This window comes from Triturus cristatus, chromosome 5_2 (genome assembly GCF_964204655.1).
Source record: "Triturus cristatus chromosome 5_2, aTriCri1.1, whole genome shotgun sequence".
NCBI lineage: Eukaryota > Metazoa > Chordata > Amphibia > Caudata > Salamandridae > Triturus > Triturus cristatus.
In genome coordinates, this window is record NC_140588.1 from 985,018,956 (window position 1) to 985,034,841 (window position 15,886).

The 15,886-nt window shown below is 44.0% G+C and overlaps 1 protein-coding gene across 2 annotated transcripts in view; it reads left to right on the plus strand.

Moving 5' to 3' along the window:
* ATRX (ATRX chromatin remodeler) overlaps positions 1 to 15,886 on the plus strand; it is a 1,501,634-nt gene that overhangs the window by 1,469,458 nt on the left and 16,290 nt on the right. For both annotated transcript variants that reach the window (XM_085608236.1, XM_085608237.1), the window contains exon 34: positions 7,607 to 7,735. In XM_085608236.1, the coding sequence (XP_085464362.1) occupies positions 7,607 to 7,735 (129 nt within the window). The remainder of the gene's footprint in view (positions 1 to 7,606; positions 7,736 to 15,886) is intronic.

The window sequence follows — 15,886 nt, forward strand, 5'->3', positions numbered from 1 at the left end:
TGGTTTCTTCTGAAATTTCTTCTAAGTGTGGAGTTTCTAAAACTTAAAATATTCACCATAAATCAGCCGAGTAACGAAAATACTCACCTGCTTTTAGGAGAGATCCCAGTGCTGCATCTTGGTACCCAGCACTGACCCTGAAAAATATTCACAACTGTACTTACCAGTAATCCAATTTTCTTCCATAGGAAACCATTGACTGTTTTTCTGTGAAATTTCTTCTAAGTGTCGATTTTTGCAAACTTTAAATATTCTTTAAAAATCGTGCTAACTGTGAAAACGTAATTACTTGCCTGTTTTAAATAGAGGCCCCAGTACGGAGTCTAGGCACCCAGTACTGGATTACAAAAGTAACGAGAACATACTATACCTGCAACTTGAATTTTCTTCCATAGGGAATCATCGACTGTTTTCTATGAAATTTCTTCTAAGTGTCAACTTTTAAAATAGCAAAATATTGCCTAAAAATCCTAGCAGTAACTAAGTCGACTTTTATCACTTGTTTCTAAGAACTGTCCCAGGGCTGAATCTAGGATCCAGTCTTGGAATTACAAAAGTAATCCTGAAAGTAATCTATTGCAAATAACTTGAAACTTCCATTGAACTCAATGCATTATTGTGTTTGAAATTGTGTTGCCTATTGCAACAACTTGTAACTATCTACAGAAGCCAATTACATATTGCAAAAGTATTTACCTAAAGCATCTCATTATGAGAAACTATATTTTAATACCTGTTGTTGGTTCGAAAATAAAACAGACATGTATTTTTTATATAAACCATTGGCCTAGAGTTCAGTTATTGGGTGTTTGAGACCATTTTGCTGAACTGTGTACAACAAATGCTTTACACTGTCCTCTGATGCTGCCTTACTGGTCGACCAAGCTACCACTTTAGAGAGTAAGGTTATATCTAACTTTAGCCTCTGCCAAACCTCTGGGGACTGTGGACTCCGTACACACTGTACCTATTTGGGTACAGTATATACAGAGCCACTTTCTCACACAGGCAACATGTATCCCTCTTCAAGGTACCAGTTATTATGGCACTCATGGAAGCCTTAAAAGAGTAATCCACCTAGAGTTCCACCAGCATGGAATCTCAATGTAGTACTTATCAGACTTATGAGTCTACCATTTGAACCATTGCCCAACTGTTCCCTACAATTCTTGTCTAGGAAAGTTGCGTTTTTTAGTGGCCATTACATGACCTAGGCATGTCAGTGAGATCCAGGGATTAACCTTAGAAGAAGCTTTCATCCTGCTACACAGAGATAAGGTGGTCCTTAGAACCAACCCAAAATTCCTTCCAAATGTGTTTTCATCTTCAATCTTTCAGTTGATTTACCGTTTTCCTTTCCGCATCTGGATTTAGTTGTGGGAAGAGCTCTTCATACTCTAGTTGTTGACAGAGCTCTAATGTATTATATTGACAGAGCTAAAGAATTCTGTAAAACTAAATAACTCTTTGTTGCTTTTTTAAGTTCCCTCACACAGGAAAGCCTGTATCCAAGACATGCATTTCTAGATGGATAATTAAATGCATTCAAACATGTTACGCCAAAGCTAAAAGGACTTTGCCTACATCCCCTAGGGAACACCCCACTCATAAAATAGGGATTCCATGGATTTCCTGGGCAATATCCCAAAAGCTGATATTTGTATGGCAACTACATGGTCTGTGTAGGAAAGTGCCCAATTTGTCATGCCCCCCTCCTCACACACACACACTTTTTGCCTGATGTGAATGTGCTCTGGGTTCCTGCTAAGCAGGTTTCCAAAGCCTGTGTTTTTCCCCAAACATGCACCTTTGTTTCCGCAATTGGCATTCCTCTGGTCCACATACACAGTGGTACCATTGGCATTGTGACAAGAGAGGGTCTCTAAGGGCTGCATCATATGTTATGCAACCATAGGAGACCCCTCACCAAACACATGCCTACTGCCACTGCAGCCTTCGCATTGTGGTGCAACTAAAAGTAGAGTCGACCTGGCACACATGCCTGTATGCCAGGACTACCAGCACTGCAGGAGGCTTAGGTGAGTCACCCCTACAGCAGGCCATACAGCCCTAAGGCAGGATGCACTATACCTCTTGTGAGGGCGTAACTGCATGAGCAGATATGCCCCTATAGTGTCTAAGTCCACTCTTAGACATTATAAGTGCATAATGAAGCTATACTGGCTACATGGGCTGGGAGCTTGTGAATACGAGTGTGTGCCTGACTGGTCTGCTTCAGCCTGCCACTCCTAGACATGTTTCTGACACCCTGAGGTGAGAGCCTGGCGCTCTCGTGTGTCAGAAACAAAGCCTGCTCTGAGTGGACATACCTCACACCTACCCCCAAGCAGGAACAGCATTGAAGGGCTGTGAGCCTCAAAGGCTTCTTGCATTTTGTAAGGCTAGCCAGGGCCTCTCATGCTAGTGGAGATGCCCCCACAGCCCCACTTTTGGCCGCAAGGTCGGCGGGAAAATTAGTATGCAAGAGAGTTGTGTCCCCCTTTCAGCCAGGACCACCCCTAAGGTGTCATGAGCTGAAATGACCCCCTCCTTTGAAAATCCTCCATATTGCCGATAGCCAATAGGATTAGGGGTATGCCCCCACCCTAAAGGGAGTGGACATACAAAGTGTAGTCCCTCTAAAAGTAAGTAGCCCCTATAATTCCCCATAATGAAGTATTTAGGGGCATCTCTGCACCTTAATCCTTAGTTCCTGTGACCTAAGAAGAGAGAGGACTAAGAGGCCGTGCAGAGAAGACTGAAGACACCAACTGACTTGGCCCTAGTGCTACCGGCCAGTCTGAAGCTTCCCAGATCCTTCTAAGAAAACGACTCCTGTCCTGCAGCCAAGGACCTCCAAAAACATTGGGAGGACTGCCTGCCTAAAAAAAAAAATAAGAACTCCCGAGGACAGACAAAGGGCTCTGGTGCCCTCCGGAACCACGATCCCTGACCACTCTGCACCCTACACCTCCAACCTGAGTCCAGATGGCAAACCAGTCCAGAAAAGGTTCCTCAGAGATCCTGAGTCCAAGTCAAGCGTTGGCTGACCTCTCCTGGACTCCATGACAACTACTGCAGTGTAAATCTGAAGGCTCCCGCCAACCGCGACCTGCTCTGATGAGATTAGAGAAACATGACATCAAAGGACACCCCTGCACCGAAGCCCCTGGGCCTTGGAGAGCTCGGCTGACTGTGTCCCTATGAACCACAGCATCCCAACTCACTCTGCTGTCGCTGGTGTTCTTCGTGCAGCCTCCGGTTCAATGCCTGCAGCCTGTTTCCAAAACTGAGTCCTCCATTGACTTGCAGTGGGCCCCCAACACCATGTTTGCACCCTGCACCTGGCCGCCCCGTACCACTGGTTGTGTATATTTGGTGTTGCCTTGTTCCCCTCCACCCCCCCCCCCCCCTTCCCCCCAATGTGCTTGCCTAAACCTCCGAAGATAGAACCCAGCAGCCTCTTTACTTACCTGCAAGCTGCATGTTTTCAAGCACCTCCTTTCTCCATTGGTTAACCTTTGGGCCTACCTCCAGATTTGACCTCTGCGCCCAGCCGCCCCAGTGCCACTATTGGTGCAGTGTTTATCCTTACCTTAAACCCTGAAGACTGGAATTGTAAGTTGTGTACTTAACTGCAAAACCGCATTATTGTTTTCGGCCCTTAGGATAACATTGCTCAATTGAGATATTGCACTAAATGTATGTTTTTCTTGATCTGCACAGTGTTGCTGTTTCTAAAAACTGTATACAACTATCTGAACTGAAGTCCTGCACTATTATTCCATTACTGCATTGAAGAGTATTGCCAGTTTGGAAACTGTACTTACCTGCTACTAAGTTTCTTTTGTTCTAGTAATAAAAGTAACAAAATAATATTTTTACAAATCATTGGTCTTTGATTTAGCCATTGAGCGTGTGTAATCAATTCTTGACTGAGTGTGTACAACAAATGCGTAACACAGCATTCTGATAAGCCTAACTGATAAGCCTAACTGATAAGCATAACTGCTCACCCACACTACCACAAAAAAGAGAATTAGTATTATCTACTTTAGCCTCGGTAAAGCCTATGGGGATCCACTACACTCTGTGCACAGTATACCTTACTTTGGTATAGTACATACAGAGCCAGCTTCCTACAGTCTAAACCAAACACTTTCACCCAACATTATTATGTGGATGTTTTAGCACGCTAACAAGCCAATGTAAGGCAGGCAGTGACATGTACTCTTTCAAACAACTACAATACCCACAGGTTAGCCATCACTTTTGGAGAGGGACTGCTTTACAATTTATGCTGAGCATGTGTATCTAAAACAACACATGCCTCAAACGGAATATGTTACTTACCCTGTAAGCATCTGTTCGTAGCCAGGAGTGCTGTAGATATGCTCACCCCCTCCCTGGACACCTGTGGCCTTTGCAGTTCCTTTACACTATTTCATTTGCATGAACATCTCTTGGCTTATACTCACTTTCACTCCAATTTCTCCCGCCTGCGAGAAAACAGTCTAACAATGGAGTCGATGCACATGATCATCAAGAGGAGTCGTCACTTTGTCTCATGACTCGAATGACCTCTTCGAAGAAAAACAACTTGCACACATCTGAACACTACATTAGATGATGGAAGTATGCAGGGCATGTGAAACTACAGCACTACATTCTACGAACAGACGCTTACAGGGTAAGTAACCTTTTCCTTAGAATTCCTGTTATTAAAGCATTCATGGAATGGCTTAAGAGTTATTCCACCCAGGGCACCCCCATGCTCCACTTTGGAACGTAATCATTGTCCACACTCGGTTCATGGGTCCTCCTTTTGAATCCCTTTAACCCTTGCCCACTACAATTCCTGTCTTGGAAGGTGGCCTTCCTTGTGGCCATCACTTTCTTAAAAAGAGTCAGTGAAATAATGCTGTTGCCCTAGAAGATCAATTTTTTCATGTACGTCAAGATTAAGTGGTCCTTAGAAACAATTCAAAATCTTTTCCTTAGGTGGTTTCCATCTTCCACCTTAATTATACAATTGAACTACCAGTCTTCTTTTTGCAACCAGAATCTGTAGCACAACACGCTCTTCATACTCTTGATGTCAAAGGAGCACTTGTGTACTACATTGAGAGAACAAAACCATTTAGTAAGACCCAGCAACTGTCAGACTCCATGCCTCATAAGGGATGTGCTCTTTCCACAGCAGGATTCGCACATTGTGTATTGAAATGTATACACACTTGTTATGCCAAAGCCAAAAGAACCCTTCCTCCCCCACCCCCCGACCTAATTCCACTCGTAAGAAAGGGGCTTCCATGTGGCTTTCTTGGGGAATATACCTTTAGCTGACATCTGTTAACCAGCTACCTGGTCCACCCCACGTTCTGTTGCTAAACATTACTGTGTGGACGTTCTGGCCAGACGGCAAGCTAGAGTTGACCAGGCTGTCCTACATACACTTTACATTCAACATCCGCTGGCTAAGCCACCGCTTTTAGGAGGACTGCTTTACAGTCAATGCACAGCATGTGTATCTACAGCTACACATGCCAGGAACTGAAACTGTTATTTACCCTGTAAGCATTTGTGGCATGTAGTACTGTAGATTCACATGCACCCATTCTCCTCCTCGGCCGCCTCAGGTTGTTGAAGATTCTATTCTTTTTCTATCATTTTCATTCTCTTTACTTTGTATGGTCATCTTTACTGTTTTCCCTATGTTCCTTCTTGAGTCTCACCCTCCATGCGGTAAAAAACAATCTAACAATGGAGCTGATGCCTATGCGCAATATCACTAATAGGTGGAGTTGTTAGTCCTTGTGACACAATAAGTCTTGCTTAGAAGAAAAACAAGTTGTACACATCCGAGCCCAACAGTAGAAAAGTGTGCACATGTAAATCTCCAGCACTACATGCCACAATCAGATGCTTAGAGGGTAAGTAATATCAACCCTTTCGGCCTTTCTCCATTTACCTGATCATTCCTAATTATTCAAATCACCTGTTTTCTAAAAGGGCTGCCACACATGCTTCTTCCTGCTACTTTTATTATGTCACAGTCTGATCTCAGTGTTGTCTTGATCTTTCTGATGTGTGCCTCTTCATAGCTTGCACGTTTTCGCTTCCTGCACTGAAAACTGTGCTGTTCATTCCAATCACTTCTGCATGCTGCCCTAGCAAGCATCAGGATTTGTCAGTCCATCTTCCATGTATTCTTCCTAGACAAGCTGCTTCCAACACACATCTTTTTTTTTCAAAAGTGATGCTGCCTTTTCTTGTGTTGCAGGTTCATTACACTTACCATGTTCTTTCTCCCCTCTACATCCATCTAATAAAGAGTAAAGGCTTTATTTAGTTAGGTCTGTATCATACTCTTATCTTCTATACTGATAGGACTAATAAGCACCACATTAATGACCAGCTGTTCATTGGATTCACCAGTGCAAAGAATAGAAAAGTGATTCAGAAGTGAACTTTTTCTCTCTGGGTTTTCGTCTGCTTCAATCTGTGCTGTGCCCTGGCCAAGAAGAATCTTCCAGAAGGCTAAAGGCTCATTTCACTAGAGCAAAGCTTGCAGAAACAGCTCTCCTTTTGGATTTGTGAGTTTTTGGCATTTGTCAGGCCCTGGTTTGGGTTTCTCTCCATATTTACACCACGCACTACTCCATTGAATAAAAGGTCTACTGCAAGAAACATTTTGTCCGTTTGGTTCTGCAGAACCTCTTCGTGTATGCCCAGTCCTCAGACCCACCTTCCAATTGTGAGAAAATGGCCTGATTTAGAATGGGAAGAATATGTAGTTAGAACCATCCATCAGATGAATAAGGTACTTACTATTTGACTTCCTATTTGCCTATAGATTGCCCACCGTATGCCTCCATTTTCCATGGAGGGAACTTTAGGGAAATAGAGTTTACTGCCTGTGTCACTTTAGTTGTTACCAGCCTTATTTCCACGTTCTAAACATGGAAAGGTGGAGGTAAAGTCCTGGGTGGGTGGATTCCCGATGGATGCTGATGACACCACCTGCAGACATGCAGGATCAGTGCAAGCTTTTACTGTATCCATTCTTTGTTCCATGAAGGATTCTAAAGGTTAGAACTCTGCGGGTAGATTGATTACCCACAAGAAAGAGATTTACCAAAGGTAAGTAACTTGCTCTTTGTGCATATCAGTGATGGGAGAAATCAAAATGTGATAACTGTGGCTTCCTTTGAATACATATGAATTTGGCAAACATTTTACAGGTTCATTCCTATGTGGGTATGCTACGTTTTGTGCAGATACTTCAAGGAAGGGATATAGTTAAAAGCTGGAGCAGGCAAACACTTCTCACATGCTTAATATTTGGGTGCTGTTTAATGAGTGTATGACATTTTTACAAGCTATTAAGTTAAATACTGTGAGGCGATTTCAGGTTTCAATGGGAAACGATAAGAGTGCAAAGGGGCATCAAAAATCTTTGATTATTTATAAACTGTTTATCATCACCTTTTGAGTGTTTCATCTCTTTATGAACTAATGTGCATGAGAATCAAATTTACAAGTTAAGACATTTTCTTACAAACCTTTAATGTATTAATTAAATCAAATTGCATATATTTTCTAGAGAAAAGATAATCCCAATATGACGGATGCAGAAATTCGTAGTTTGGCAATAACCAAACAGACAAATCTAGAGATTGAAATACAGCGAAGAGAACAAATTTACACTGATGTCCTATCAAAACAGCAGATGGTAAGAATTCAGAATGTGTTTTTTTTTTTTTATTAAAGGTAGCAGCAATCTAATAAAATAAACTTTATTTGCATGATATTTTATTGATATGTTGCCAAAGTTAAATGCATGGCATATGACCAGTGAATATATCAATATTTGAATATCACTACTGTTCATAGCCCGTGGAGCTATAGATATACAAGCTGTATATACTCCTGCTATCTAGTGTTTGCTTGTTGTTTTTCTTTGGAGTTATTTTTCGGTCACAAGGTCTACTGCGACCTTACATGTCATTTTATTCCGCCATTGGGTTGGGACAGTCGAATGTCTCCTCTGGGACTGATGATTTTGTTTTTTTGGGAGCTGCAGTACCAGCTGTCAGGACTTCAACCCCAGCAGTGGGAAAAATTATGCAGACAGCACCTTTCTTCTGTACCAAACATCAAGATCTTCAGTTCCAGTGACAATATGTGAGAAAGTGCCATCTTTCTTGCATGGTATGCCGCCACTTTATGCTGAATTGCTGATGTACTTTGACTGAGTGTGCCCTGGGGTCCTGCCAATCAGGTTCCCAGGGCCTATGTTCCGTCCCTAAAACTGTGTTGAAGCCTAAATCCAATTGGCATCTCTGGCCAAATGTCAGCCCCTGGTAAATGGTACACTAGGTACCCAGGGCCTTGTGACCAAAGAAGGCCCCTAAGGGCTGCAGCACTTATTGTTCTACCCTTAGAGGCCCTGTACCCTGACACACACACACTGCCTTGCAGGCTGAGTGTCTGGGTGCAGAACAAAACAGAGAGTCGACATGGCCCACATCCCTGTGTGCCATGCCCACAACACACACTGCCCTGGCATACATCAGCCACCCCTCTAGCTGGGTGCCCTATGCCAGTGGTGTGGGTACAGGTGCATGAGCCCTGTGCCCCTACAGTACCCAGGTCCATTCCTGGGCACTGTAAGTGCAGTGCTGCCATTTAAGAGTATATGGTGCTGGGAGATCGTCAACACGAACTCCACAGCCCCATGATGGCTACAATGAAGACTGAGAAGTTTTGATATCAAACTTCTCAGCACATTAAACCCGCACTGATGCCAGTGTGGGATTTAATGTACAATGCATGACAGAGGGCATCTTAGAGATGCCCCCTGAACCTAACCTACAATCCACGTCTTGTCTGAGGGGCTGCCTAGGCTGCCACACTGCAGACATGTCGCTGGACCCCTGGGTAGAGAGCCATCCGCTCTCCTTGGCCTGCAACAATTCACATCCTGGCCGAGTCTCCTCCCCCAGGATGGGCAGGGGAAGCTTCAAAGGGATGCCGCCTTTGTGTGCTTCTCCAGGCCACTTGCTGTACTCAACAACTGGCCCCAACCGGTTCTGACCCCCACTCTGGCTGGAAGACTGGCCGGAAACCCCAAGGAAGGAAAGGCGGTGTGCCAGCCTCTGCCAACCCCACCCCTCAGGTGGGGGAGGCGAGGTGAAGCACATCTCTGGGCTCTCGCCATCTTGAAGATGGGAAGCCATGCCCAATCAGGACTAGGCTACTGTCCCCCTCCCACAGGAGAGTGGCAGGATAGGGGGTGTACCTACCCCAGGAAGGGGACACATTGGTCTATGCCCTTTACCTACCTGCATCGCCCCTAAATTTAGTATTTAGGGGCACCCTTAACCTTCCTTCCTCAGATCCAGTCCTGTGGTAAGAAAAGTAATCCAAAAAGTAATCTATTGCATTTAACTAGAAATTCCCATTGAGCTCAATGTATAATTGTGTTTGAAATTGTGTTGACTATTGCATTGAAAAGTCTATTGCCTATTGATGGTATTTATCTAAAGCATCTCATCCTGAGAAAGTATATGTTGTTACCTATTGTTGGCTCTAAACTAAAACAAGCATATATTTTTATATACAAACCATTGGCCTAGAGTTCAGTTCTTGAGTGTGTGAGACCATTTGCTGACTGAGTGTGTACAACAAATGCTTTACACTATCCTCTGATACTGCCTTACTGCTCGACCAAGCTACCACTTTAGAGAGTAAGGTTATATCTAACTTTAGCCTCTGCAAAACCTCTGGGGACTGTGGACTCTGTGCACACTGTACCTATTTCGGAACAGTATATACAGAGCCACTTTCTTACACAATACAACTTTGCTAGAACGCAAAAGTGTGGACTTTGGAGCAGCATCAATTCCCCTCCTTTGCATAGTCTGGTTGTAATTCTAAAATGACAGTAGGTGTGTTATGCTCTTTCAGTTTTGCCCTGAATGCAGTGCCAGATTCTCCTGGTCAGACCAACATGGTGTGGAACCTGTGCTTGTCCCTCAGCCCCATTCACCCACCACTTACTCAGTCACCTCACTCCTCCTCACATTCAAGAGGCATAAACTCTGATCTTGGCAGCCTATTCGACCCCAGGTAACCATACTACGAGCCTGTTGGATTCGGGAAGAGAGATGATTCTTGAGAGGATTATCAGGACAACCGTCAAGGAGGCCCAGATGTAAACTCCTACCAGTCAGTTTCCTCTCCTAACAACATCACTGCATACTAGGTAGTTGCCCTGAGGGCGGCTCAACACCACAACATTGGCAAAAAAATTAAAAAGACCTAGACAAGGCTACGCCTGATCTGAAAGATCTTCGTTGATCCCCACCGAATCCAGAAAGATGCTCACCCACGCACTCATTAGCAGCAGACTTGATTACAGCAACGCACTTAACACCAGCATCACGCAGAAACTCCTCAAGAAACTGCTGAACATTCAGAACAACTCCGTCAGACTCATCCTCAATATCCCCTGACGCAGCCACATCACCCGCCACCTGAGAGACCTCCACTGGCTCCCAGTCAACGAAAGAATCACCTTCAAGCTCCTCACACACACCTACAAAGCCCTACACAAGCGGGACCTGCATACCTCCACCACTGCCTCCCATTCCACGCATCTACCAGAGACCTCCGCTTTGCCCAACTGGCCCTGGCCGCCATCCCACGTATCCGCAAGACCATGGCCGGGGAAGATCCTTCTCCTACCTCGCAGCAAATACCTGGAACACCCTGCCTCTATACCTCAGGCAATCACCATCACTTTCCCAATTAAGGAAGGACCTTAAGAACTGGTTCTTCAACTGAGCCACAGTGTCATAGACAGATCAGCAACACTCCCCCCCCCCCCCCCCCAATCCCCCCACCGCCCCTCCCCCCTTCTGACCCCCAAGCGCCTTGATACCCTTGCGGGTGTGTAGTCACGCTATACAAGTCGATTGATTAATTACATTAAACCCGACTTCTATCTCAAGTGGAAATCAATGTAACATGTTGCTGTGTTCAGCTTTTGCAAAGTTGTTGCTTCTAAAACTTCTGTGCCTTCCCGGGCACACATGGAGCCTGTTCCACAAGACTGCGTTCTGCCCTCCTGGACAGAAGTGCCAACAACTCTCAGGAAGGAGAACAATGAGGGAATGCAGGCTAGGAAGGTGTTACGTCCTTCCTGCAGGATTCTACTTAGATGTTCGCCCCAAAAGGTAGGCTTCAAATGGGAAGCCGCTTTTGATGGGCAGATGTAGAACACTAGGGAGAAGGGCAGTCCCATTGTTTAGGAAGACAGGCTGGCATGGGGAGCAGAGAGGGGAAACCAGTTGCTAAACCGGTTTCCCCAGGGGCTTGTAGCCCTGAGGTAGCCAGACTGTGGTGGTGGGCTAGTGAGGTCTGAACACAGAGAGAGGAGTCTCGCCATCTTGGGAGTGGGCAGAATGGTGCATCCTGGAATAGCCAGATGCCACACTCCACAGGAAGTGGCCACCAGGTGGGAGGGAAGCTGGTAGCCCATTGGCTACCAAACGCGTCTTACCATGAGGGCTGTTTCCAAGCTTAAAGAGGGCACCGCTGCTACATAGACCTCAGATCACTATTGACTTGAAAGAATGGCTGAAGGAGGATTGCTCTGCTGCACTGAGGGATCAGCAAAGAGAGGCTGCACAGACGAAGGCTGCACCTGTTTCCTAGCGAAGACGAGGACTGTGCCTGTCATCCTGCTCAAGAAGAAGCTGCTTCCAGAGCCCAGTCAAGCCAAGAGAACTCCAGGGGCCAGTTGAGTGGCTTCCTGTTCGCAGCACAGGGACACAACAAATGAAGAAGCCTGCTGGGCTCGTTGGTAGCCCAAAGTTTACGAGTTCCTACCACCGCCGCCGTGCAGTACTGATGACCAAGATCCGACACACAGAGCTGCACCCGAGTTTGTCGAGCCCAGGAGGGATTTTGGATAGCTGTTGGGACCCTCAGAAGGTTTGTTATCGACCCAGGAATGATAGGCCTTTGAACTCAACACGGGCGACTGGTAGTTCAGTGGTGACTGGACATAGGGTACAACACATCCACAGCATCCTTAGAGTATCTTCAGCATACTTCATCCCTTACATCAGGACCACTCCGTAAGAATACATTGCAATGTGGATAAAGTGCTTGGGACTGCTTAATGACTGCTTCTTCTATGAATGCTATGAATGATGCTGGTTCCTCTTACTTGCTCCCTGTCAGAATTGGTCGCCCCAAGTATTTATAACCGTCCGTATTGACAGTTATCAAAGTTTTCTTTGAAAAAGTTTCCTTGTGTCCAATTTGTTGACTGTGCCATAGCTTGTTTGTGGTTGAGTGAAATTGCTTTATTTTATTAATGCTTGTAAAATCTAGATCTTTGGAACCCTCAGATGGATCGCTTTCCTTCTAGTGTCTAAATTCTTAGAAAAATACACTATTTTTCAAATTGGTGTCCGATTTCTTGTGTGTTGGGTCAAATTCTTCAATTGTTTTTGTGCTGTTTAAATGCTTTACACTCGCTCCTCTGTGTAAGCCTAGCTGCTCATTGCCACAGTTACCCAGGGTTGAGCTGAGGGTTTTACAGCCAAAACTTACTAGACCTAAAGCGGTTGGTAAGTGTATTACACATTGAGGTCGCACAACTACAGCATAAAATACACCCCATTTCCTCACACTATGTATTTCAATACTTGGATTGGTGACTGGTGAAGGCGTGTCCCTTACGGGAGTTATGGAATATTTTTAGCTCACCATGGCGTCCTTTTTCATGACTCTGAGTTTACCATCAACATTAACTCCAAACAGGTTCACTAGCAGAGGTCCGGTGATAGAGGTTACCTGTGTAAAGGCTTTTTTTTTCCTTTTCAGGAGATTGCTGATATTTAGGTTATGAGTCAGATGTTTCTGGCTCAGTGCTGACCCAGGTTCTACAAGTACTCCACCTGGTAGGTTTAGAAGCCTTAGCCATTTGTTGCTGTAGTATGCCAGAAGATGGCCCTTCACTTGCCTGAGAATGCAGTGGCTCCAGCATTAAGACAGTCTCTTGTGTCAGTTGCACATTTACAGCATGTTTTTCCATATTTCCACTTCTGGATGTGCCCTCAAGTCTGTTAAGTCATCCCTTCAGGCCTCCACAGTCCCAGGATCCAGCAGATGTTTCCACTTTGGGCGTGGGCATTTATCTGAGTGACATCATGGCATGGGACCTGTAGAACGCACTGGAGCACTTTCAGCACATCACCATGCTTTCTGTGAACATCATTCCGGTACTTTTGGAAAAGCCAGTCTCTGTTCGTCTTATCAACAAGAAGGTTGCGGTGGGAACTTGGAAACCTGCTTTAGGAGGTCCTAAAACTGTGGTGGCATGGCATCTTTCTAATCATGGTCCAACTTGCAGACACCATTATTATGAAGTTATGAGCTACAGACAGTTCTGACGGGTCAACGAAATCTCCTCAAGGGGAATTGTAGAATAATGTTTTTCATTAAACATCCATTACTAAAATGGCCTATAAATGATCCCTCAAGCATGTGTGAAACTTCTCCTACTCAAAAAACACTAATCTTTAAAGAAAAATGATTTGCAAAAAACACTGACCTAACACAACCTTTAACTTGTTTTAAATATATAATTTTTCATATCTCAAAACATGTATATCTATCACTTTTCATATTTCTCTTTTCAGCTACTGTCCAGAGAACATAAAGAACAATACATCACATTAATATATTGAAAATCACAAATCTCCAGGTGATCACATACACAAACATGAGACATTGGAACCACAAATAAACAAAATGTCCCAAAAATGTTTTGTTCATTGTATCTTTAAATCTTCCTTACATATTCCAAGGAAAGCTGACACAGGACATAACGTAATGTCGTCGAGGTTTCAACCGTGTGGTCAAGTGTTATTCACCATACAAAGGGCAGCCTTAAATGTATTCAAAGAAAGACGCATATGGCGTGTCCAAAACGGTATCCATTGGTTATGGCGTTAGCTCCAGCACTTTACCACAATCCTGTTGGGTGGGATGATGAGTCGCCTCGTTATGAAATCCGATTAAAATCAATTTCTGCAACCACTGAGACAATACCTAATAAAACATGAAGCAAAGAAATAAGTCAGGAAGATCTTGGATCAACTTCAATACCCAGGTGGGATAGAGAATCGCACCTCACCTCACCTATGAATAATCCCTTGTTCCCCATAGTGAAACCTGCTAATTTATATTACCTGGTCTTAGATTATAGACATTTAAACGCATTCACATGCACATTTGCAGTACAAAATGCACACACTGGTGCTCTAATGAGTAACATTGGGCAGGAAAAATACAAAACCACACTAGACATCTCAAATTGATTTTTCTGCCAAAATATATCAACTGGGAGCAGATATTTGACAGCATTTTTAGCGCTAGGCTTTCAGTGCTAATTTTGTTGATTCCCACAGGGGTATAAGAACAGCCCGAGTCTGTTTTCACCAGGGTAGCAGAGTTACTTCAACATTTTGATGAGGAGGCATTGTCCTATGTAGATGACATCCATGTGATGGACGATGAATTAATGAAACATTTGTCTAGGGTGAACTACATAATTCTTGGGTTCAGCCACCTGGGATGCAAATTTAATTTAAATAAATCTAAACTTTCCCTCCTCAGTGTCTTTTTTTAGGGTACGAATTGTCAAGTGAAGGCAAAAGCCTGGCACACAATTTTTAGAAAAATGTGCAATGCGCCAACCTCCAATGTCTCTGAAAAGACTACAATCCTTTTTGAATTTTGGCAGGACATACATTTTGGACTACACAGAAAGAGTGAAACCTTTCTACAACTTAATTAGACCAGATTTTTCAGTGCATCAATGGACAGAGGAACATACTGATATTTTATGTTCCGTACAAGCTGACATGATAGCTTCCAAACATTTACACACACGGATTAACAAAACTAACCTGGTAATCCGCGTAGTCGCTGGAGCAACTGGGTATAAGTATATCACTTTCAATGAGGGTATACCATACCTATTGAATACAAATCACATTTGTACACAAATGCTTTAATGTATCTTGCACCCACTGAATAATTTCTCACAGCAGTACAGAGTAGTAGTGAGAGAGAGAGCACTGGTTCAGGGAAAACTCATAATTGTCGTGACCCTGGTACTGACCCTAGAGTCCATTACAAAAGCAAGCATCCCGAATGCAAAAGCATCACATCCACTATGGATTCAATGGGCTAACTCTCTCACTGCACAGATGTAGATTATAGATTCGACTCTACACTACAAACACAAGCATTCTTGCAGTACGAACAAGAATATCCTCTGCCGAATGAAATTATACCTCTAGATCAATATGAATGTATTATTTATACCAATGGATCTACCCAGCGGCAGTAGGACCAAACCAGCAATATTCCGCGCCATGCACAATTGTAAGAGGGCGCATGCATGATAGAAAGTTCCATCCTGGGAAAACCCACACTCAGTCCGCAGCTGGTGGAACTAAAACCTCTTATACTGGCACTACAAAGTATGGATCATGAATTCCCCACACTAATTGTGTGGAATTCATTTTACTGTGTCTAGTCCTATAATGAATATTTATACTACTGGGGCCAGAATGGGTTCAGAGATTTTAAAGGTTGCACAATAAAGCACAAAATGCTTTGGGAACAAGTGGCAAAGCTGAAAGGCGGCCTACCACGGGCTCATGTTATTCATACATTGAGTCATCAACACATTGAAGGGAATTCGATGGCGGATGAAGCCGTTAAGGCAACAGTTCACACTGCTCCATTGCTGCAATAACTCGCTCGAGTACAAGGATAGACAGAAGAACTATGA